Source organism: Geotrypetes seraphini, chromosome 10 (assembly GCF_902459505.1).
Source record: "Geotrypetes seraphini chromosome 10, aGeoSer1.1, whole genome shotgun sequence".
Lineage (NCBI taxonomy): Eukaryota > Metazoa > Chordata > Amphibia > Gymnophiona > Dermophiidae > Geotrypetes > Geotrypetes seraphini.
The window spans coordinates 124471037-124497360 of record NC_047093.1 but is presented as its reverse complement, the minus strand read 5'-3'; the positions used below and the strand labels follow the sequence as shown (position 1 = coordinate 124497360).

Genomic DNA, 26324 nt, shown 5'->3' with positions numbered 1-26324 from the left:
GATAAATTCCATACAAACGTAAGGAAGTTCTTCTTCACCCAGAGAGTGGTAGAAAGCTGGAACGCTCTTCCGGAGGCTGTTATAGGGGAAAACACCCTCCAAGGATTCAAGTCAAAGTTAGACAAGTTTCTGCTGAACAGGAACGTGCGCTGGTGGGGCTAGTCTCAGTTAGGGTGCTGGTCTTGGACCAGAGGGCCACCGCGTGAGCGGACTGCTGGGCATGATGGACCACTGGTCTGACTCAGCGGTGGCATTTCTTATGTTCTCCTGCAATCTATGTAACAAGACTGCCCTTTTTAAATTTTACCAGAGATTTCAAGTAATTTGCATGACTAAAATACGCCATAAACTGAAGAGCAAATCTGGATACAATGTTTCTGATTTTCTATAACACCTTATATGAGTCTAATGTATTAAAACCCCCCCACAAAGATTGCTCTAAGAGGAACAGTATACTGTAGATAAGAGGGGCTGCCCAACCAAGAAGAGAATGATGAAATTTACAAGTTATTCCACACTTTTTCTTTCATTTCATATCATTGAAACAAAGTATCAAGAAAACTGTGGAATAACTTGTAAATTTCATGGCTTCCATATCATTCTCTTGTTGGTTGGGTTGAGAGCTTTTCAGTGGCCCCTCGCACATGAAAAGAATTTGATACCATTTAGCTATTCAGATATGATTTTCTAGAAACCGAGGGCTCATTTATCATCTAGAAAAGATACGTAATAAATCAGTTCAAATATATTTTCTCAGGCAAGAAATAATTGATTGAAGGACATCTAGACCTACTGTAGCAGAACCATAATAGCAACAATTCTCCATTGTGACAGCTAATCGCAAGGTAAAAATCCATTGATGATTAGAAAAGAATCTGTTGTTCTACCTTAAACTTTTCATAAAGAGACTCTAATACCATATTATGGCCCCATTTTTCTAAGTCACACATCCGAGAGCCACGCAGCAAATGTCCTAGCCCCCATTCAGTTCCTTTGGGTGGTGGAGCATTTACCACGGCGGCCCACACTGTTGAATTTAGTAAATGGCCGGGGGTATATTATGGATCTCATTCATTTAACTTTTTTTCCCCCCCCCCCATGGATATAGAATAAAATATAATTCTTGATATATTAGGTCTCCTATAAGTTGTAAAACCCAGATTATCTTACTCCTCATTTTACCTTGAGTTACACTAATAAGCGTACACGAAGAGTTCATTTGTTTGCAAATCCCCCTTTAAAATCTTGTCATTTCAGGCCGCCAAACTGAATACATAGCTTGCAAAAATTATGTTAGGAGCTTCCTCTTATCTTGATTTTAGAAAACAGATAAAGACTCAATTATTTGATAGACTGATATCGTAACATATGTTGCTTCTCAATTTATTCCCTTTTATTCTGTTTTAAATTGCTGTATTTTACCTATATGGAATGCATTTAATCTCGCCTATTCTTTAGATGTATTTATCTGTATTGTATGTATTGCCTTGACTGTTGTGAACCACCTAGAACTTTTGGTATGGCGGTATATAAAAATATAATTATTATTATTACCCAGATAGGAGCTTGTACCTAACCTCACCCGAATTCCTTCATTCCTCTCAATAGGAACCCCACAATCTCTGTCTGCTATTATGTCCTCCTCACAACTGTACCCAGCTTCCCGCTGGTGCCTGATGTTCTTCAATGTAATATGAAAATTATGTTAATTCTATTCAATAACCTATGTACATCTTTCTCCTAACCATTTGGCACCTTCTAATTCACTGACCGCTGAATGTTCTCATTTCTATCTATACTCTGTAATTAGCTGATTGTACAGCTTATCTTCATTGTGAACCGCCTAGAAGTCGCAAGATTATGGCGGTATAGAAAAATAAAATGAAGACTATTCTAATAGCTATAAATAATTAAAATCAATCATAAATTAGCCATCCTATTTTTCACATCAAAAGATTTCTCAGAATGATTAGGGGAGGAAAAAAAACCTTGGTTCGGTGAAAGAAAATTCTATTCTCTCTTTAACACTGCAAATCATGATGGGATTTCATAAACAGAACAAATCCCTATAATCAACACAGTGGAAACTGTCAAATATCAGAGCACACAGCTGCAATGGAGAGGGGGGTATTTTCTATTAGGATGTACTGTTAGTCATTGCTTGTTAAGGTTTCTGGCATGTTCTATGGAATAAAGAACTGACTTTGTTAATTCTAGTTGCATCCTCTTTCTTCCTAGGGTCTTATGCTTCAAATTTCTCTAAGAGCCAATAAAGCTCTTAAGCACCACTGAGATTGGAACGAGCCTAACCTGGTGAAAGGGGTTTTTCAATATATTTCAGGTTATAAGGTCACCGACTTTCCTTCAGATCAACCTAATTACACAGCTCACAGAATAGCACTGCAATGTGAAATAAACCGGGTCCCTACCTTTATGGCTGTGGATGCAATTTGAATGTGATGGAGTCTACGCAGAGTGCTGTCCCTATCAATGAAATAAGAGGCAGCCAGTTGATGTAGAGTCTCCAGGGTCACAGAAGAACTATTGCCACTGGGATCGCTTCCTTCCGATTTCTTGCTCAGCTTCCTCTTGTCCACAAAAATTGTGAGCGACTCCTCTCCTGTACAAATAATATGTTCCTAAAATGTAATTACAGCTTTCATAGCACTCATAAACACAGCAAACATATTAAAGTCAAAGTCTCTGCAATATTTATTCTAGCTGTGCTAGTTGTTTAATGCAGGAATTACTTCACTTCAACAGTGTAACGACACTGTGGGCCCCTTTTTACAAAGCAGAGGTAGCGATTCTCCCTCGTCAAATGCACTGAAGCCCGTAGGAATTGAACGGGCTAAGGTGCGTTTGTCACGGTGGAATCGTTACCACAGCTTTGTAAAAGAGGCCTTGTAACATTGACAAGGGGATGCTGAAACGTTCTCAGCCCAACAACAAACTTTCTATATCCTGAGTGTTATTTTGCCCTTGTAGCTGAACATTTTTTTTGAAATGCAGAATCAAAATTCTACGTTTTGCCATTGTTTCGGATCATTGATTGAATCATATCCATGTCATTCTCTTCTTGGTTGGGCTGAGAACGTTTCAGTACCCCTTTATATTGTAGTGGCTATAAATAGTGGTTCCCAACTCGTTCCTTAAGGCATATCCAGTCAATCAGGTTATCAGGATAGCACAATGAATATGCCTAGGAAAGATTTGCATTCCAAGGAGGTACATGGGTGTCAGGTCAAAAGCGCGTCGGGACAAAGGCGCGCACAGACAATTGAGCGCAGCGGGAAAATTACTGTTTTTAGGGCTCCGACGGGGGGGGGGGTGTAGGGGGGAACCCCCCCAACTTTACTTAATAGAGATCGTGCCACGTTGTGGGGGTGTTGTGGGGGAGTTTGGGAGGTTGTAACCCCCTCACATTTTACTGAAAACTTCACTTTTTCCCTGTTTTTAGGGAAAAAGTTAAGTTTACAGTAAAATGTGGGGGGTTACAACCCCCCAAACCCCCCACAACGCCGGCGCGATCTCTATTAAGTAAACTGGGGGGGCTCCCCAACAAAACCCCCCGTCGGAACCCCTAAAAACAGTAATTTTCTTTGGCGCACGCCTCCGTCTTGCGCTCAGTTGTCGGCGCACACCTTTGTCTTTCGCGGTGTTGTCTATGAACCAGGTACATCATGCAAAATTATCTTATGCATATGAATTGCATTTTCCTGAAAACCTGACTGGCTGGGTATACCCCAAGGACTGGTTGAAAAGCATTGCCTTAACAGCACACATATATTCTGTGTTAAACAGCTAATTCATAAAGAAATATGGAATGGGTAGGGAATTTGCTTTATAGTTGACATGACAGTGTTGGCACACATTAATTGTGATCAATTAAAACCAACTTGAGGAGTAGCTTACGAGGGTCGCCTGAAATGTTCTCAGCCCAACCAACAAAGTTGGGGCAGTCTACATCGAGGGTTTTACATTTAGTCCAGCGATTTTCCACTTCTTTTTGTTCCATATTTTTCAGCAGCCCCTCATATATATGAGATATCTTATTGCAATTAGGGAGGATTTGTATAAATGGTAATGTAAATAAAGTAGTAAACGTTGACAAGTCCAATCAAAAAATTCTGGTTTGTTCTAATGTCCTTGGCACTCGTGCCTGCTTTTTGGGGAACAATGGATTTTCTCCCTTAAAGTGGAGTATTAAAGCCAGGAAGGTTGTTCCCACTGTTCCTTTTTACAGGTTGAAACCTGTGATAATAATTAGATTCCACTAAGACTGACAAATGTGAAATATATGCACATCCTGGAGCTTTGAGGTTTCCTTTTTATAAATGTTACTATATAGAGAGGGACATGTTCGATAAGAAGTCTAAATCCAGGTTTAGACATTTTTGGACGTGCATCCAAAAATCAAGTAGAGACAATGGCCATTTTCGAAAAGCAAAACGTCTGTCTTTAAAATGAACATTTCTAGTTATGTTCACTCTTAGTGCATCCATCTTTCTTGATGTTAAAAAAAAAAAGTCCCCCCCCCAAAAAAAAATGCACGAAACAAGTCATTGGGATGTAGGAGAGACCAGCAGTTTTAGTAGACTGGACGCACAAACATCCCAGCAAAGCAGTGGTGCACCTTAGGAGGCACTGTAGTGAAATTTGCATAAAAAGACCCAGGTATGCATTTATTTATTTATTTATTTCAATTTCTATCCCGTTCTCCCAGAAGCTCAGAACGGGTTACAAGTAGACATTCACAGTCGTCTGAAAACATCATGACAACAAATAGGTTACAGTAGACAACAACAGAGCTTATTCTAGAGACCAGACTGCTCATAGCGAAGAGTACTAGGAAAAGTATATTGAGGAGGCAGTTTTTAATGGCCCGTTTGGCGGAAGAGGGAGGTCTTTACTGCTCTACGGAAGGTCATTAGTGAGTCTAGCGACCTGATCTGTGTGGGTAGTCGGTTCCATAGCTGAGGTAGGAAATGGCTGTAGGATCTTTTATACGCCATACTCATTCGGAGGGATCTCCCTGCGGGAATGCTGAGTCTTTGTTCTGCTTTGGAGCGGAGGTGACGGTTAGGGGGTGTATAGGCGTAGCTTGGATGCAATGGATACATCTCACCATAACTCGCTTATATGGCATGATAAGCTCTCATTATGGAATGGGCTCCCTCTGGATCTCCCTCACAAGCTTTTAAAATCGGGTTAAAAATGTACCTATTCTGAAAAGCCTTTCTAGTGTAAATGCTTTTCCCTCGCCCCTCTTGGCATGCTTTGGAGATAATGGGACAGTGGGTTTAAGACCTGTGAGACCTCTGGCAAAGTATTATCCTCTTTTTTGATGGTTTTATTGGAATTCCTTTCTCTTTTCTATAATTTATGTTGCAAACCACTAGGATGGCCTGACCCATAAAGCAGTATTTCAATAAATGTAACCTTGAACCTTGGAGTAGCCACAGGTAGGCTTGGTAGGATCAAGCCCACCCAACAGTAAGTGGTATAGTAATGGGGTGGGGCAGATTGCCCCAGGCACAGTCTTCGCGGTGGTGCTGGCGCCTCTCCTCCTCCCCCCACAGAATACATCTTTAAATGTTCGACAGATCAATCAGCATTTTCTTCCTGCTCACGGCGCAAGCAGTGGGTGGAAAATATTGCTCACCCAGGTGAACATTTCAAGTGGTGTGTGTGTGTGTGGGAGGGTGTTCAAGTGGCAGGGAAGAGTTGTGGTGGTGCCCAAACAGCGGGAAAGAGTGTGGGGGGGGGTGCATGGTGTGGTGATGCTGGGCACCACCACCCCGGGTGCCAACCTCCCTCGCTACGCCACTGCCCAACAGTTTGTGGCCCACTTAATTGCTCCATTTTATTTTTATGCAAACTGCTGTGCTGAGACGTACACAAGATGGAAACAATAAAACTTTTAACACTCTAAAATAAACTTTGCCATTCACTCTTTTCTTTTTCATGTTGCAAATTATTGAGTCTCATAAAAAATGCAATCAACAGCACAAGAAACTGAAATTGTTTTTATTATTATTATTATTATTCAAGGAGAGGATCCAATGTAGCCAATAATTGCATGTGTTTACCCACACTGCTCTGCTGAAGTGAGCGAATATGAAAAACAAGCATAGATACAAGATGGTAATTCACTTTTAAACTAAACTAAACTAAACTAAACCTTGGGTTTATATACCGCACCATCTCCACGAATGCGGAGCTCGGCACGGTTTACAGGAAGAAAGATGAGAGAGGAACTACAGTGGAGAGATTAAAGAGTTAGGTGTAAAGGGGGAAGGTGAGAGGCCTAAGAGGGGGGAAGTGTTATATGCTATTCTGCATCCCAACCCAGTTTGTTACAGTTTTTCCAGTTTCTATAGAAAACTGCCTTTGATTTTGTTACTGGAAAGGCAATTTCTAGTGTGACAGACACTATTCCTGAACTTGTGAGTAGTCAATCCCTTCTTGTGAGAATTCTTGTAGGGAGCCTCATTAACATTCTTTTGCTCTGCCTCCTATCCCTCTCGACTGTCCTCCAATTCCTCGTTTGTTTCTCTACAAGCAAGATGGTAGGAGCCTGTCTTCTCTGCTCATGTTTATTTTCAATTATTATTTTTTTTTTTTTCTAAACATTTGCTAGGCTTTTCGGTGCTGCAGAGGATCCTACTCTTGGGACAGCTCTGGTTGTGGGAGAGCACAGACCCTGAGGTTGAAGGTCCACTTTCAAGGGACAGATTGCTTTCCAGTGCACTAACAGTTCTGGGGCTCAGGGACCGTTCCCTTGGAAGCAAGGCTCACCACAGGTTTGTCCGCAGTGGGCCTGAGTGCAGGCTGAATGGTGTTTTTTTCCAGGATTGGGGCTAACTACTTTCCTCACCCCATTTGCGTGCATAAGGTCCAGAGGGGGGTTGAGGTCTCCAGCCAGTTCATTGTGCCTGAGAGGCAGTCTGAAGACACAAGTAGTCCAGATTCCAGACTTATTGAGGCATAAGCTCTCCCTGTAAGCTGTTTGCAGCTTCCAGACTTACAGCTCCCAGGACAAACATAGCATGGCACAGTGAGTAACAGGCTGACAGCCTGGAAAACAAAATTAGAGGGAGGGTGTATTTAAAATCAATTTAGGAGGGGATTATGGGGTTAAAGTTAGGCTCCCCCACCTCTAAAATCCCAAAATTGCTAGTTTTTGTCACCAGTGTAACTCCCCTGGCCCATTTTTGGCACTAAAATTGCTACTGTGGCAGCTATCTTGGATTTCCAAATTTGAAAATAAAAGCCTCTATCTGCCTCAAAACACCTTGATTTTGCTTAAAAACAGATGTGATAGACTCCTCAGTCCAGGACACCTTGGACTCATGCCAAATATGTGATGGATGACCGTCTCAGGATCATTCATATTCCACGTGCCACACAGCGCATGGAGGGGCAGGAGCCACTGACTTAGCCTTCTCTGGTCCCTTGGGAGGTGTTAATGCCCAGTGAGTGTGAGGGCCATGAAAAAAGTCCAGATGAGTTGGGGAGCAGCACAAGTGTGACCCCTGCACACAGTAGCTGTGGCACTGCCACAAAACACTAAAAAGATAAAGATGAAAAAGTGAGGCCAAATAGAACAACCGCAACGACCAAAATCCTCACTGTTTCGATTCAATACCAGGATGGCAATAGGGCTTTCAAAGTCATCTCATTGCCTCCTTAAGTGGTGTAGCTTGTCTATTCACTTCTGTATCATTTGTCAAAAATGAAAACTAGTAGACAGCATAAATTCTTTTTACTTATCATTTTAATGCAGTGTCTCTAGCATGCCCCAACGGGACCCGTTTCGCCCAAAAGGCTTTCTCAAGAGTTCATGGAGGAGCTCACATACGGCGTCCTTCCTCTAAACGAGAGTACTAGAGTACGACTGCTTCTGTGCCTAGGAAGTGACGTTAGAGGAAGAGCTGGTGCTTACAAAACAGCATCTTGGGGGTTGCTGCTCGTGCCAGGAACGTTACAGATGGGGGAAGGGAAGTGGGTCATATGCGGCAGGAGGGGGCGGGGACGGAGATGGAGCATATTGAGGTAGGGGCAGAGAAGAGGGCAGGGAGGGGCACCATCACCCTGGGTGCCTCGCAATCTTGCTACGCCACTGCACACAGGGTCCAATTACCCTGCAGGATCCAGAATGCTTTGGTCTTATGGCATGGTTCTTGAGCACTCAACACTAGTGCATAAAGACTATTCAGATGGAGTGGTCTCCACCTTTCTAAGATGTAGGAAGAAGCCTGGAAGTGCTTATAAGCTTGGTGTGCTTGGGGGAATGAGGACCTAAGCTCGGTTCCGATCTCTTTGGTGCTCAACTTCCAGCAGGAAGGTTTGAAAAAAGGCCTAGAAGTTGGCTCCCTGAAAGTTCAGATTGTGGGGCTCATGTTTTGGGCCTAGGATTAATAAGAGCACCGTAGCCGCACATCCAGATGTGGCCAGGTTTTTGAAGGGCGCTTTGTGTCTTCATTCTCTGGTGTGACAGCCTTTTCTGGCATGGAGTCTTAATCTGGTCCTCTGGGCACTGGCTAGAGCACCCTACGAACCTCTGGAGCAAGCTTTTCTGATGGATCTTACTAACAAGATGGTGTTTTTGGTGGCAACTACTTCTGCCCAATGAGTGTCAGAACTATAGGCTTTGTCGTGTAGAGATCCCTTCTTCAGAATTTTGGATTCAGGTGTGGTCTTCCACACAGTCTCATCATTTATACCAAGAGTGGTTTCACATCAACCAAGAAGTATGCTTGCCTGCTCATGATCAAGAAAGAATAATCAGGTGTTGAAATTGTTGGATGTGTGTAGACTCGAATTTTGACTGTCAGATCATATGTTCATATCGGTGGGGGCTGCCCATAAAGGCCAACCAACCTCATAAGTGACCATTTCCATATGGACATTTATTCAGCCTATATTGGAAGTGGAAAGCATCTACCTACATCTGTGAAGACATACTCCACTAAAAGCATGGCTTCCTCATGGGCAGAATCCTTGGTGGTGTTCCCAGAAGAAATCTATAGAGCAGCCACTTGGTCCTCTCTCCATATGTTCACAATGTTTTACAGGGTAGACATGGCAGCCAAACAGTTCTGTCAGCAGGATCATCTGTCCTACTCTAAGCTTGGGGGACTGCTTTGATACAGCCAACAAGTTCAGGAATAGAGTGTCTGTTGTACTAGAAGGAAAGATTAGGCTCTTACCTCGATAATCTTCTTTCTGGTAAACAGACACTCTGTTTCTGAAGCCTGCCTTGTCAGATGTTCATTTGCCTGCTTGCTGCCTCAAAGGTGCCAGGGAATCTGGATATCTTGTTTATTTCCTTTACCCAGCCTTGATAAGGACAGAGGATATGGCTGCCGCATTGAAGAATCTAGGGGGTATCTATAAAATCTCCCACACTCTTACTGCAGGTTGTACTCAGGTTGGTGACTTAAGAACATAAGAAATGCCACTGGGTCAGACCAGTGGTCCATCATGTCCAGCAGTCCGCTCCCACGGCGGCCCCTTAGGTCAAAAACCAGTGCCCTAACTGAGGGCTAGCCTTACCTGCGTACGTTCTTGTTCAGCAAGAACTTGTCTAACTTCGTCTTGATTCCCTAGAGGGTGTTTTTCCCTATAACAGCCTCTGGAAGAGTGTTCCAGTTTTGCACCACTCTCTGGGTTTTCACTGTGTTATATTTTGCAAATGGCTAAGTTTTGTTATATGTTTATGATATGAGTAGAATAGACATGTTTCTAGGGGAGTGTCCCTATACTCCTCCCTATTCTGTTTCCACTCCAGGGCTGATCATCTCCTTTGGCATGACCTGAGGAATTAGAGGACAGCCCAGAGGGGATAGCAGGCAGAGCGAAAAAAAGTTGAGGCACCCTATAAGAATCTCATGAGAAGGGATTGACTACCTACATGTTCAGGAACAGAGTGTCTGTCTACTAGAAAGGTTACCAAGATAAGTAGCTAATCTTTCCATAATAAATAAATAAATAAAATCATATGTAACAGTGAGAACAATCTGGCTTTCAGCACAAGATGGCACAAAATGAACTGCCTCTGAAAGCAACTAACATACTCAATGCTGCAGAAGTAATTTCTGCTGCAGTGTTATGTTGACATATAATCTTCCATCTGTGTCACTAATTAAATAATCATTCAGATAATTATACTTTATAGTGCTTAAAACAAAGCTCTGGAACATAGGCTCTGAGTCACATCATTTCCTCTTATTCACTGGGAGTTCAGTTCAGCAAAAAAAAATTTAAGCTGCACAACTGGTGAAACAAATGGGGACTATTTGGTATAGAACACTTGTCATGCCATAAAAGACATTTGAGATAAGAATGCATTTCTTTGAAATGACTTAGGGAATGTCAACATTTACCATGTTTGCTTCAGATCGTTTTAAAACCCAAAACGACAGGAAAAATTTCAAAATTATTTTTTTTTCCCCCTGTGTAATCCAATTGCTTAAACAATGTGCACTAATGGGGTGTACTAGTGTACATTTTTTATGAATAGGCACGCTATTGTTATTGCACAATAGTGAGCATTATTTGAGCAAAAGGGTGCACTATTAGTGACATTTCCTCGAAATGAAAATAAGAAAACTAAACCAGAATAAAACCAAAAGTCCAATGCACAACACAGGAAACTAAACACATACTGGCAGTAGTTAGCATTATGTCCACTGCCGGATGTATTCCTGGATAGTCAATGCTGGACAATGTCCAACTATCTGGCCTATTTTCCGTACAAATGGGACACATTGCTCTGACCCCACTACTGAAAAATGCTGATCTAGACCCATCCTCCCTTTCAAGGTATCGTCCTATAGCAAATATTCCTCTCCTGATCAATATGCTCGAGGCTATAATATCGACTCAGCTTTCATCTTACTTAGAGAGATTCTCCATTCTATTACCTTGCCAATATGGCTTCAGACCCAGTTTCAGCACTGAATCCCTGCTGGCCTCTTTAATCTCAAAGATTCAACAACTTCAATCTCGTAATAAGTTTGCTATCCTACTACAATTCAATCCATCTGCGGCCTTTGATGTTGTCCACCACGATATTCTAATTTACCAACTTTCTGAGACAGGCATTGATTCCACAGTCACTGGTTCTCAAAATTTTTACGATCCCGCTCTTACACTGTTAACATGAATGGAACCATGTCTTCTCCTTGGAGACCACTATGTGGTGTTCCCCAGGGATCACCCCTGTCCCCTCTTCTTTTCAACATTCATATGTCTTCTTTGAAATTCTTCCATCTATCTCCCTTTGAAACTCTATTTACATATGCAGATGACATTTTGTCCTTCTTGAGATAGATTTGAATCTCACTAACCTCACCAAAAATATAACAGCTTGCATAACAAAACTCCAATCCTGGGCCCTCTCTGTACAAATGAAGCTGAATGAGTCCAAAACAAAACTACTCTGGCTTGGCCCAAAATTAGATCTGTTACTCATTCCATTACCTTCTGGTCCCACACTGCAGATCGAATTCTTAAAGTTTTGGGCATCATTATTAACTCTACACTTTCCTTTAATGATCATCTCAACTCTCTGGTAAAAAAATGTTTTTTTTAGTCTTCACATGTTGAGGAAAGTGAGATCCTGCTTCCGCCAACAACATTTTGCTCTCCTTGTACAATCAACCATTCTTTCCAGACTGGACTATTGTAATTCCATCTATCTAAGTCTAACCAAGAAAAATTCTGCGTCTAGGTTGATCTTCGCAAAAAGCAAATTTGATCATGTTTCCCCGCTTCTGTCAAAACTTCACTGGCTTCCAGTGATTTCTAGGATTCACTTTAAATGTACCTGCCTAATTTTCAAGATCCTACATGGCATTCTTCCTCCCCTAATCCCACTATCCTGGAATTCTTCGAGACCTGACACTACCAGATCCGCCCACAAACTCAAACTATCTTTCCCCTCGTTAAAAGGCGTCATGTATGCAGGTAAATTAGGGAAATCCCTTTTCTTCAAATTCACTGAGCTTTGGAATAACCTTCCTGCCCCGCTACGGAACCTAGGCTCATTCCAATTATTCCGAAAGCATCTGAAAACCTGGCTTTTCTCCAACGTAAAGTTATCTATTTAAAATGTAAAGCTAGCTATCCTCTTCATAACCTCTAATTTCTTATTATGTCCTTCCCTCATTTATTGAATTACCTATAAACCGTGTCGAGCTCTATCTTTATGGAGATGATGCAGTATACAAACTTAAGCTTTAGTTTAGTTTAGTTTACCAGAACTCAATATCCAGTTTTACATAGGCTGCTAAAGCTTATGCAGTTGCATTCAATATCCAGGTCTTACCCATAAAAACTGAACAGTTTATAGATTATGCGGCCCAATTTAAGCAGTTATCTGATGTGGTCAAGGGCTAAATATTGGCATTTAAGTGCATAAGGGTCAACTCCGCCCCGTAACACCCACAAGTTAGCTGGTTTCAATGCAGGTGCTAAACTGAATGTTCAGCAGCGTTAACTGGTTAAGTGTCATTGGAATATCAGCAACCGATTTAAGCGGGTAGGAGTCTAAATAATTTTCAATGAAAATTGATTGTCTGCAGACTTTATTTAATGTGTGGAGATTTGTGAGTATCGGGTTGTACTCCTCTGCATCATTTTTTTTGTGGACCTTTGATCAACAAAGGCCTTTATAAGAAATGTCTGGCTGTTTAACATCCTTTATATACTTCACTGAACAATATAGGCACTCTAAGAAAAAACATTAGACAAGACATGGAATATCCTTAGTGGCTGGAAAAGAAAAGTTGTGAACATAAATTTCTTCATGGGAACTGCACCTACATTTTACTAGGGATACCAAAAAGAGGACCAGCATTGGAGACATTCTTCCAAGCTGCACATGTAATTATAGGGATCTGTGCTTAATTTAGACATGGGGATTTGCACTACCTTTCGGATAAAATGAATGGCTGTACCTAAAGTTAGGCACGAAGCACAATTATTTAAACAGTGAGTAACGTTGAGTGACATTTATAGAATAGCGTTCAATATTTTTTTTTATTTCCCAGTGCTAATTTTTTTAGGTACCATATATAGAATCTAGTCCTTTATGTTCTGCTTCTGTTTCATATAAAGGAGCAAAGAGGGGCATAATCGAAAGAAACGTCTAAGTCCGTTTTGGGCCTAAGTCACTGGTCGCCCAATGTCGGCAGTGTCTAAAGTCCATTCTTGAATAATACATCCAAAATATTTTGTTTTCAAGAGTCATCTAATTGTATGGCCAGATGTTTGATCGCCCAGACCACTAAGTCGTCTATCTTTATACCCCATTCTCGTCCAAAAATTTGTCCAAGTCAAAAATGCCTAGGAAAGGACCTTTTGGACATGGGAGGTTATGATAATGGTGGTCTATCTTAATTCCAAACGAGACCAGGCCAAACCTCCTAGATTCCAGTCTTTTCTGATGACATATAAGAATAAGAAAAATGGTGATGTCAACATTCGGTCAATAGACATCTAGTTAGAGATAACCAAATTGACTTGAATTGGATATTCAAAAAGATAACTGACTAAGTTGGACTATTATAAAATACATGGTTAAAGTTAATTGGATAACATTATCCTGTTAACTTTGCAACTAGTATTTTTTTTCTCCCAGAATTACCCAAAGTTGACCACATTGAGCAGAATAGTGGCACTATCTAGTTAATTTCTACTCCCCCCATCCCCACCTTCCGGCCCTCCTCTATTTAACTAGTTAAATGCAATGGGTGATAAGCCTAGAATGTTCAAAACAGGACAATTTACGTAGTTAATTCTCAAAAGTTAAACAACATATGAATATGGCCTCTATGTTTTTAATAAGAGAAAAAGTGGAAACTGCCCTCTGATTAGAGAGTATTAGCAAGAATAACCCACTAATCTCAGACTCATTTCGACCCAATTTAAACGGCTCCAGCTGTCTGGTGATTTGAACTGTGCAAGACTCTGCCGTCTTGCACTGGTAAGCTGGAACATTGAGTTTATTTATTTCGTTATTAATTTGACTGATCTTTGCAAATGCTGCTATCCCTAGGGTTGAAAGCAATTTTCGCATACTTACAAACAAAAATCTGGAAGAACAAAATAAAAATAGGCACAGCCTGGCTTCTTAGTAACAATTGGTTCCTTGCCCAGTTTAAACCTGTCCATTCCAATTCCTTATTTTTTTCTCTAAAGCTTAATATCTTGCTTTAACAAGTTTCCAGGATGACAAGATGCTCTTTGTACATCATTTTTTATTCTCAATGAACTCAGCCAATCTGTCAATGAGAAAGACTTTACATTTTTTTTTCTATCGGTTCCCCTATATTTGTGATTAAATTAAGGGTTGCCATAGGAATGCCCTTCAAAGTCTGGATCAGTGTTTGATGCAAGCTAGAACAGATTTTGAATCATAACACGTCTAGGATGCTATTAGATATCAGAGGACTGACACTTGCTGGACCTTGTGCAAGTCAACAGCTCTGGCAACAGAGAAGGAATTAACACTGGAACAATTTATAAAGAAGTAAGAAGGGAGAAGCTGGACACAGAGAGATATATGAAAAGAGGGGAGATGTGGGCATAGATGGGAGCATAGGAACAGGGACACAAAGGGGAATGTTTTATGGGGGTGTCTAGCCATCTTCTGTGTCCGGCATTGCCCCACTGTCTGTCTACTCTTAACTCACTTGCCAGGGTCTCCTGGCCATTTGACATGTCTTCTTTCTCCATGTTCACCATTCATCTTCCATCTCTGTGTGTTTTTTTCCCATGTTCAGCAAGCATTTCCCTTCGCTGTCTCCTAAACTTTCCTTTCTAATATTTCCCCTGGGCCCATCTCCCTGCCTTTATCATCAACACTATTCTGTGACCCTATCCCCTCCGTGCCTAGTGTCAATCCTCTATATCCCTATGCCCTTCCTCCCAAGTCCAACATCTCTCTTCTGCGTTCCTCTTCTCCCTTATGTCTAGCCATCTTCTGTGTCCGGCATTGCCCCACTGACTGTTGATGATGATGGCTAGACATGAGGGAGAAGAGGAACGCAGAAGAGAGATGTTGGACTTGGGAGGGAGGGCATAGTGATATAGAGGATTGACACTAGGCACGGAGGGGCTAGGGTCACAGAATAGTGTTGATGATAAAGGCAGGGAGATGGGCCCAGGGGAAATATTAGAAAGGAAAGTTTAGGAGATAGCGAAGGGAAATGCATGCTGAACATGGGAAAAAAACACACAGAGATGGAAGATGAATGGTGAACATGGAGAAAGAAGACATGTCAAATGGCCAGGAGACCCTGGCAAGTGAGATAAGAGTAGACAGATGGAAACAGAAACCAAAGAATGAGACCACTGTGATGTGATAAATAAAATGACCAGACAACAAAAGGTTGGAAAAAAAATATTTTCTATTTTGTGATTAAAATATGTCAGATTTGAAATATGTATCCTGCTAGAGCTGATGTTAGACATAACTGGAGACTGCAAAGCCCAAGCTGTGCTTTTTTTTTAGCTTCCAGTTGGCTTAGGTTCTTAGACAACTGGGCCAACAGGAGTCTGCCAGCTCTGCTCACGTGTGAGTCACTCTCACTGCGATCAATCGGATGGGAAAGTTGGGGATTGCGACAAACCTCCAAATGAATCATTTGCATGCAAAATTTTTAGTGCATCAATCACTCTTTTAGAATCAGCCAAAAGTCAGATTGGAGCGGACCCATGTGGCCTTACCAATCCTAGTTAGTCCATCTGTCCCTAGAGCACATCCTGTGGTATGCCTTTTTAATTTGTAGTAAGTACAGGCTAGCACTTATCATGGTTTAGTAAAAGAATCCCAAAGAGCATTAATTTAAAGTTTAAATCTATTAACATGCCCAATGTTTTTCAAAGCACACTAATGAACTTAAAAGATGCTGACAAATATACCTCCCAAATATGGAGCCAACATCATTTGACGAGTCAAATGGAGCAGAGTACCTATGGTTATACAGGATGCCAGGTAGACAATAGAAATGAAATATGGCAAAATATGTTTAAAAAGTAAACTATTTTAATCTTAAGAAATGAAAAATGCTGGAGATTTTATACTTTTTGTATTTTTTTGTTTTTTTTTTTAGTGTGAAAAGAACACCAAGGATACAGGGTCAATAACTCAGTGAAAAGTAAATGAACTAAAATAAAGCTCTGTAAAGGTCCAGGTCTGACAGGGATGCCAGAATTTACTGCATGAAGGTCATCTCTGAAAACACTGATGACTATCTCGCTGGCAGCAGTAACTCTTTGGCAGTACACAGCAGCATTACTGTTAAGGTTCTGCTAATCTCTTGCTGTCGAGTTTTGGATTATATGGCGGCAGCATAAAACTAGGAAGGAAGCATATGGTCCAAATGACACAACAGGGGTTTAATTTATTTTCTCATGCTTCCTGAAAAGTTTTAAAGAAAAAAAATCAGCACCGTGAGCCTCTAGGAGATCCAGCTAATACAGTGAATACTCATGTTCTTTTTCTGGTGTGTTTTTGCTCTATTTCATATAGTCCCATAACCCTGAGTGGTTAGACTGCATCTCTAGTTTAGCTAATGCTTCTATGTCCTCTCTGGCTATATTTCAGTTGAATAACACAGCTGGTAAGAAACATTTCGTCTTATTTCACAGTGAGCATTATTTAAAAGCTGAGTGTTTGTTTTCTAATCCTGTTCATACAAAAGAATATGTTGGTTATGCCTTTTTTTTTTTTTTTTTTTTACTATTCCCCCATTTTATGAAGCCAAATTAAGTTTTTTTTTATCGCCAGCTGCGGCAGTAAAAGCTCCGCCGCTCATAGAATTCCTATGAGCATTGGCGATTTTACCGCCACGGCTGGTGATTTTTTTTTTAAAAAAAACCCTAACACGGCTTCATAAAATGGGGGTATATTAGGGCTTAAATAAAAGGGCTTCTTTTCTCTCTCTTTCTTGCTCATTATGTTTATACCTGCTTAATCACGTATGGGTTTATAAAAAAAAAAATCTTTTTATCTACCAATATATATATATATGTGCCTAGAAAAAAGGTGCCAACCGTGTGTCAATCATGCTTAGGCACCGTTTACAAAATCACAACTAATGGCGCCTATCAAAAAATTTAGGTGCCAGTAATGTAGGCCATGCCTAGGTCGGGTTCCGGAATGTTGGTTGTGTCCTCCCTCGTGAAGACTGACGTGAAGAAGTCATTTAACTTGTCAGCTATCTCTTTTTCCTCTTTTACTACTCCCTTTCTGTCTCCATCATCCAAGGGTCCCTCACAAACTTATTGTACTTCTTGGCCACTCTTCTTTGAACCTTTTCTAGTGCCACTATATCTTTCTTGAGATAAGGAGACCAGAATTGAATGCAATATTCCAGACGAGGTTGCACCATGGAGCGATACAGGAGCATTATAACATACTTAGTCTTGCTAACCATCCCTTTTTTAATAATTCCTAGCATCCTGTTGCTTTTTTGGCCGCCGTCACACATTAGGCGGAAGGTTTCATCATATTGTCTTGATGACACCCAGATCCTTTTGTTGGGTGCTAACCCACAAGGTGGACCCTAGCATCCAATAACTGATTTGGGTTATTCTTTCCAATGTCCACATTAAATTTCATCTGCTACTTGGATGTTCAGTCTTCCAATTTTGTAAGGTCTGCCTGCAATTTTTCACAATCCTCATGCATTTTAACGACTTTGAACAGTTTAGTGTCATCTGCAAATTGAATCACCTCACTCATTGTTTCAATTTTCAGATCATTTATAACTAAGTTAAATAGCACCAGTCCCAGTACAGATCCCAGTACCACTCCACTGTTTACTCCCCTCCATTGAGAAAAATGACCCTCCTAGGAAGTTAGAAGGGAAAAGATTCCGTACAAACGTAAGGAAGTTCTTCTTTACCCAGAGAGTAGTAGAAATCTAGAATGCAATTCCTCTTCTGCCTCCAGCACTGGCTACTTATTCTTTCTCTTATCCTCCTTTTTCTTTGCAACTGTTTTTATTGTAAACACTTTAGTGGCACATTCAGTATATCAAGATAATTAAGGAGGAGGAGGATGATTTTTTATTTTTATTTTATTTTTGTAAATGTATTATCAGTTATTTCCTAGTAACCGACTAATCTTCTTGGCTGTAATCTGCAGTGAACCTCCTGGTATCTGGCACAGTATACTGTAACGATGTTATCGTATTATATTGCATTGTATCTGAACCCCTCTTTTACTAATGTATTCTAGCAGTTAATGTGGGAATTAGCACCAAACCCCACAATGCTTACTATATTGACTGCATAATGTGGAATGGGGCTAAATATGGCATATTTTATGGTTTAATTATCTTGATATATTATCATTTGGGAATGGAATTACAGCTAACGTGGTAAGATAATGTGAAGCTACTACTACTGCCTCAGGGGCTGGTTTTAGGTATGTGCATTTTATCTGAAATACTGTAAACAAACTTTAGTTGTATTGCCGCTGCTGGGTCAGACTAGTGGTCCATCGTGCCCAGCAGTCTGCTCTCGCGGCAGCCCTTAGGTCAAAGACCAGTGCTCTAAATGAGTCCAGCCTCACCTGCCTACATTCCAGTTTAGCAGGAACCTGTCCTACTTTGTCTTGAATCCTTGGAGGGTGTTTTCCCCTATAACAGCCTCCAGATTTCTACTACTCTGGGTGAAGAAGAACTTCCTTACGTTTGTACGGAATCTATCCCCTTTCAACTTTAGAGAGTGCCCTCTCGTTCTCTCTTCAGTACCTTTTTGTGTTCTGTTCCAGTAGGAACTTATCCAACCTTGTCTTGAATCCCTGGAGGGTGTTTTCCCCTATATCAGCCTCCGGAAGAGCGTTCCAGATTTCCACCATTCTCTGGGTGAAGAAGAACTTCCTTATGTTTGTACGGAATCTATCCCCTTTTAACTTTAGAGAGTGCCCTCTCGTTCTCCCTTCCTTGGAGAGGGTGAACAACCTGTCTTTATCTACTAAGTCTATTCCCTTCATTATCTTGAATATTTTGATCATGTCCCCCCTCAGTCTCCCCTTTCAAGGGAGAAGAGGCCCAGTTTCTCTAATCTCTCACTGTATGGCAACTCCTCCAGCCCCTTAACCATTTTTGTCTCTGCATTAACTCAACAGGAAGATCGTAGGCATGCCACCAACAGTTTACTCTTTGTACAGTATTGTCACACCACAAATGTGCTAGGAAGATAAGTTTAAAAAGTATTTTCATGGATAAAAGAGTACCTTATGTTCAGAAATACTGTAGACTTAAAATTAAGCTCCTGAAATGCAGACAAACATGACTTTTCTCGCCATTCAGAAATAATGCTGAGAAGCATGGGAAATCCTCTTTCCCCACCTGTGCCATGCTGCTAACTAGGCAAAATGGAGGCTACTGTACATCTCTCTTTCTCTTACCCTTCCACTACCTTGATATACCTTGACCTATTTTTATTTGCTTTTCTTTTATTACATGATCACTGTTCTTTCCTCCCCTTCTCATTACATTTCTTTTTGTCAGCCATAGCTTCCTCTCTGTGAAATGAATGGTTCCTAAAGTTTAATGGTGTATGAAAGTGCCTATCTTAAAGGTCAGTTCAGACTCATGCATCAACCACATATGGACTGCAGAAGGTCAGGGATGGTTTTAGAAAGTTGAATTCTTCTTCTTATATCCAGATACATACAATAGTAGTTGACATATTTATGGGATGTTTAATATTTGTAAGATAACTTTTTATTAAACATTCTATTCTCATGCAGAAAGATGAATCCTTAATCTAATAGTTCTGAAACTTGTACTTAGGGGAATTCCCATTTGTTTGGAATTTCAGGCTATCCATAATGAGTATGTATGCGATACCTTTGTAATTCAGAGATTTAGTTATTTGTTATTTGGTTTTGGAGCTCATCCTTTCATAAGGGCTCAGAACGGTTTACATATCTCGTTTATAGTGAGTCCGGTGGAGATAAGACGCAGTAGGTTTATAGATACAGGCTTGGATGGTACAGTGTTGGAATGAATACAGATAGTACAGAAAATAATAAGAGGAGGTAACATGTTGAGGAGTAGCATGACCTACTAAGCAGTATGAGTAGGAGAGGCAAGAGGTTTGGGAAGAGAATAATAGTAGCTATACACAGTGGTATAGTAAAGGGGGGGGGGCGGTCCGCCCCGGGCATTGTCTTGGTGAGGGTGCAGCTACCCATCTTCATTCCCCACCCTCACTGCTGCACGTGCACACCACTTTCCTCCCCCGTACCTCTGTAACGTTCTTGGCATGAGCAGCAACCTCCGACCTGCTGTCGCATCAGCGTCAGCTCTTTCTCTGATGTCACTTCCTGGACCCATACCTAGGAAGTAACATCAGAGAAAGAGCTGACGCTGATGCGACAGCAGGTTGGGGGGTTGCCTCTTGCACCAGGAACGTTACAGAGGTCCGGGGGAAGGGAAGTGAAGTGGGCATGGCAGGATTGGGCAGAGAAAAAGCATGTGGAGGTGGGGGGGTGGAGAAGAGGACAGGGGAGAGGTGCTACCACCCCAGGCACCTCTCACCCCTGCTATGCTACTGGTTATACAGTTTCAATTTTCATATAAATTGTTACAAATATATTTACATAAGTAGGAAACTAGGGTATTCTCCTTTTCGATACATCATTTTGAGTTTTTGGTTATAGGATACTTCCTTGTTTAGGACATCACTTTGAATTTACACTAGTTACAAAGTTAACATGGAAGAAGGAGAAGTTGAGAGGAGATTTTGTCGTTTTAGGTTCTGGGGTTGCTGCAGATTCATAAAATCTAATCTAATCTTCTATTTGTGTGTCGCTCATACCTATACAGGCTCAAGGCGACTGTAAAGAGAGGTAAAAGGGGAGAGAAAGAGAAGGGAGAGAGAGAAGATGGATAGGTAAGAGGGAGAGGAAGGGGAGAGAGGAGGAAGGGTAAGAGAGAGAAGAGAGGGTAAAGGAGATTAAGTATCGAACAGATAGGTTTTCAGTTTTCTTTGAAAGATGATGTGGCAAGGTTCAGTTCTGGTCTTTTCTGTAAGGCTATTCCAAGTTTTGACTCCTAGCAAGGTGAGCATGGAGTGGAAAACTCGTTTGTAGTGAAGATCTTTAGTGGATGGGAGATTTAGTAGCATCTGGTTGAGGGTTCTGCGGGAAGTAGACCATGCTATTGAGAAGATTTGGATGAGTGGGGACCTCGTATTGGACAGTTGGTTAAGAAGTTGTGGATTCACTGCTCCCATGTATGCCTCATAGATAGGAGGGCTGGGCTGCAGGTATTAACTAAACAAATAGGTTTTTACCATATTTCTGAAGCTTAGTAGGGTATCGAGTGAACAGATTGCTTGGGGGATTTGGCTCCGGGGTTTGAGTATGAGCATCTGTGAGGTTTCTCGTGTAAAAGTGAGCAGCTCGGCGAGACTGTCAGGCATTTTGCTCCTTGTGTGTGAATATATTTCATTTTATTCACTCTGAATACTCAATAATCATGATTGAGTGTGGGGGGGGGGGGGCAGATTTGGGGATCATTGTGTCCAAGTATTCTTATGCAATTGAAAACTATCAGCTCTGGGTTCTAATGCTTGATCGGCCAAAGTCACTTTATATTCTATTAATTTCTTTCTCTGTCTAAGCTAAGGATTTCTCCCTATTTTGATTTAGAAGATGGTATTTGCTTACTACACCCAGAACAGCAATTCATTCATCTGGTCTGGTGGAAGCTAATTCCCTTTTTTCTTCACTTTAAGGAAATGTGTTAATAACGTGAAAATACCACTATTACTCACACCACTTTTCTCAGAAGGCAGTGCATTACGGAAATCAGAGCTGAGTAGTCTACCTGCCTGCGCATTTAAGAAGTCCTGTAAATGGAAAGCATTTTATGGTAATTGCTTTAGAAGAGTGTTTGCACATTGAAAGCAGAAGTGCAGAACTGTTAGAGGGAAAATGACCCACAAAAAGCATGTTTAAAAAACAGTGAGCTAAGCCATGAAAAAAGGATCCGTTTTTAGGAAACAATGGGAAATAAAAAAAGATCAGGGGGGGAAAAAAACCCACATTTTCATTGTGGGGGGGGGGGATTGTGTGTACTCTTTGTAAATAGTGTGTCCCCTTTATGAACAGTGCACGCTCTTTCATAACGTGAACACATCCATGAATCATCACACATATGGAAATAGCATGTGCATATGCAGACTGACAAGAAAGAAACATAGAAATATGATGGCAGAGAGCACTTTTCCTGAAATAATGTGCACTCTTCAGGGCTGATTGAGGAAGTGCCTGCTGTGTGAAAATCATTGACAGGCACCACTTTCAGAATTGCAGCTTGACAGGATCCCAGGCGCCGGAAATGTAGGCCAGGGTTTCACAGGCCTGCATTTACCCCGTTTCCATCCTGCTGCGCATCCGAACCCCCACTAACCCTCCATCCTTCGCTCCCAACCGATCCCCACTGACCACGACCATAAATAGCTTCCAGAAGAGGCGTGTCAGGCCAGCAGCACTCGCAGGCTGCTTCATGGCCTTCTGTGTACTGATGACATAATCAGTGATGCGGTGGGGACGGCTGCGCGGCAGCGGTTGCTCAAGGGTTCTGCTGCACAAGGGATGGGAGAGAGGGAAGGATGGAAGCTGAGCAAGGGTTCTGCTGCACCGGGGGATGGGAGGGAAGGAGGGATAGAAAGGTGCTGCAGAAGGAAAGCACGATGGGATGGGTGAGTGGGGAGGAAAGATGTTGAACATCTGGGGGAAAGGAAAGAGGAAGAATCGGGGTGAAGGAGAGGAAGGAAGTGATGAACATCTACATGAAAAAAATAAGCCCTACCCAAAAATAAGACCTAGTGCCTTTTTTGGGTCCCAAATGAATACAAGACAGTATTGTTCAACATGACATATGCGACATTTTTCATTTATCATGCGTCTCTTAGTAATGTACAAGTGCGACTTATGACTTATTGGTTTTATTGGAACAACGTTTTGTAATCTCTCACGACTGTTTAGGGCATTTGTTCTTGGTCTCCTATTGTTTTTGTTAACTTAGGGGGTCTTTTACTAAGGCGCACTAAATGATAATGAGTTCATAGAATATAATGGGCGCATTATTATTTAGCGCACGCTCCATCGGTTAGCGTGCCTTAGTAAAAGACCCCCCTTATTGTTTGACCTTGCATATCTCTACTTGTCATGTATTGCTGAAATAGGTCAATTGATTGTTGTAAGTTCTAAAAACGTAATAAAGATTATTGAACTAAAAAAAAAAAAAAAAAAAAAAATCGCAGCCAGTGGCGCACTATGAGGCTGAAGTCTGGCGCCGCCCCTAACCAAGCCCACTTCCGGGCCTTGCTGTCACTATGTGCCACTAGCTGCCAGGGACTTAGGGATCCTTTTACAAAGGTGCGTTAGGGCCTTAACGCGTGGAATAGCGCACGCTAAAACGCCGCACGTGCTAGCCGCTACCGCCTCCTCTGTAAAAGGAGCCCTTAGACGCCGGTCCCGGAAGCTGCATAATGGCACCTTTTTAATTGATTTTAAACAAAGTGGTCAATTACCCTGTCATTTAGCACCAATTAAAACAATTTTACCTAAATTTTGGTGTCCTGACGAGGATCCGGGTCCTCATGAACAGTGTGTCCCTCTTGTGAAAAGTACAGACTTTTCCTCGATCGTGCACATATGCCAATAGTATGTGTATATGCCTACTGTTAAGGAAGTGTGCACTCTTTCTCAAAAGAAAATAAACATAAGACTCCTCCTTTTAAACATTGCCATTGGTCAGCAATTGCTGTCCTGAATTTCTGTTAGTCTTGTTCAGTGTCTTTCAAACTTTTTTTTAGCCCTGGCGCACTAAACGGAGCAAATGGTTTTTGCGGCACATTATAATTGAAATTATAAAATTGCTAAACCAACAAACAAATTTGAAAGCTACATAGTAACATAGTAGATGATGGCAGATAAAGACCCAAATGGTCCATCCAGTCTGCCCAACCTGATTGAATTTAAATTTTTTTTTATTTTTTCTTCTTAGCTATTTCTGGACAAGAATCCAAAGCTCTACCCGGTACTGTGCTTGGGTTCCAACTGCCGAAATCTCCATTAAAACCTACTCCAGCCCATCTACACCCTCCCAGCCATTGAAGCCCTCCCCTGCCCATCCTCCCCCAAACAGCCATATACAGACACAGACCATGCAAGTCTGCCCAGTACCGGCCTTAGTTCTTCAATATTTACTATTATTTTCTGATTCTAGATCCTCTGTGTTCATTCCACACTTCTTTGAACTCAGTCACAGTTTTCCTCTCCACCACCTCTCTCGGGAGCGCATTCCAGGCATCCACCACCCTCTCCGTAAAGTAGAATTTCCTAACATTGCCTTTGAATCTACCACCCCTCAACCTCAAATTATGTCCTCTGGTTTTACCATTTTCCTTTCTCTGGAAAAGATTTTGTTCTACGTTAATACCCTTCAAGTATTTGAATGTCTGAATCATATCTCCCCTTTAAGCTATGGATGGGTAATTGTAACAACGGTGAAACTAAAGTAGACAGAATAGAATTGCTAGTCAATGCAATGGATGTGCTTGTTTTTGAGTGCAAATTAGCTCAAACGTGGCTCGATAGTCAACAAGCAAACACACATTTCATCATCCATCATCTGCAGTTGTTCTCTTTTTGTCAATTTAATTTCTGTCAGAGCTGAAAATCCAAGTTTGCAAAGATAAGAAGATCCAAACAGTAACAAAGCTTTGATTGCTTTGTTGCTCAAGCTTGGATAACTACTGCATAAAAAGTAAAACTAAAATTACTTGCCATTAGTTTTCAAGGACCAATCATCAAAGAATGATGCTTGTCTGGCCAGTTGTATCCCAGTGCACGCAGACGCTCATAACATTGACATACTCTTGCGTATGCGACATATGTGTCATCTATTCTAGTGTAGTCTTATGAAGGGAATTTTAAAAACAATTCAAAGTACATAAGAACATAAGAAGTTGCCTCTGCTGGGTTAGACCAGAGGTCCATCGCGCCCAGAAGTCCGCTCCCGCAGTGGTCCATCAGGTCCATGACCTGTAAGGTGATCGTTGTCTAAACCCTTTAATCCCCTTTATCCTTCTTCCTAAGCCCTTTCATAACCTGTCTGTACCTTTATCTGTATCCCTCAATCCCCGTGTCCTTCAGGAATTTATCCAATCCTTCCTTGAAGCCCGGTAGGATACTCTGTCCTATCACAACCTCCAGAAGCGTATTCCAGGTGTCCACCACCCTCTGAGTGAAAAAGAATTTCCTGGCATTGGTTCTGAACCTGTCCCCTTTCAATTTCTCTGAGTGCCCCCTTGTTCTTGTGGTTCCCAATAGGCTGAAGAATCTGTCCCTTTCTACCTTCTCTATACCTTTCATGATCTTGAAAGTCTCTATCATGTCTCCTCTGAGTCTCCGCTTTTCTAGGGAGAAGAGCCCCAGCCTTTCCAACCTGTCTGCGTAAGAAAGGTTCTCCATCCCTTTTACCATTTTCGTCACTCTCCTCTGAACCCTCTCAAGCATTGCCATGTCCTTCTTGAGGTATGGTGACCAAAATTGGACACAGTACTCTAGATGCGGGCGCACCATCGCGCGATACATCGGCATGATGACTTTCTTCGTCCTGGTCGTAATTCCCCTCTTAATAATACCCAACATTCTGTTTGCTTTCTTTGAGACTGCTGCACATTGTGCCGTTGATTTCATTGTTGTATCCACCAGCACACCCAAGCCTTTTTCAAGGGTACTTTCCCCTAGCACTGATTCCCTCATTTTGTAGCTGAACATCGGGTTCCTCCTCCCTATATGCATGACCTTGCATTTCTCTATATTGAAGCTCATTTGCCATTTATTTGCCCACTTTTCCAGTTTGTTTAGATCCTTTGTAGGGAATTCTGGAATCTCTTGTGGCACACCCAGAATCTCTTTGGGGCAGGCTATTGTGCTGTGGCACACAGTTTGAGAGACACAGGTCTAGTTCCTTATACCGGTCCCAGCTATCCTAATTCATCTGCTCCCCTCAACAACATCTTGCTCCTGAATTGCAATTCCCTTTACAAGATAAGTCTTCTTTATTAAAGCTCAGAAATGATACTCATTCATCAAAATATTACCACGTGTTGTACGTCGATCTAACCTATATTTTCCACAAATTGCTTTTCGTAAAAGAAGCAATGACTTCCGGTTTCATTATAGTATGTTTATTTACGACAACCTTTTTATGAAATACTGTGAGGGTTACAATTAAACTTGTACCTCTTGGAATGAATGACAAAAGGAT

At 41.5% G+C, this 26324-nt stretch overlaps 1 protein-coding gene across 5 annotated transcripts in view; it reads right to left on the bottom strand.

Annotated features, from left to right (window-relative positions):
• The window catches only part of BRINP3 (BMP/retinoic acid inducible neural specific 3), a 223977-nt gene that overhangs the window by 61669 nt on the left and 135984 nt on the right, over positions 1 to 26324 (bottom strand). For all 5 annotated transcript variants that reach the window (XM_033962459.1, XM_033962460.1, XM_033962458.1 and 2 more), the window contains one exon: positions 2430 to 2620. In XM_033962459.1, the coding sequence (XP_033818350.1) occupies positions 2430 to 2620 (191 nt within the window). The remainder of the gene's footprint in view (positions 1 to 2429; positions 2621 to 26324) is intronic.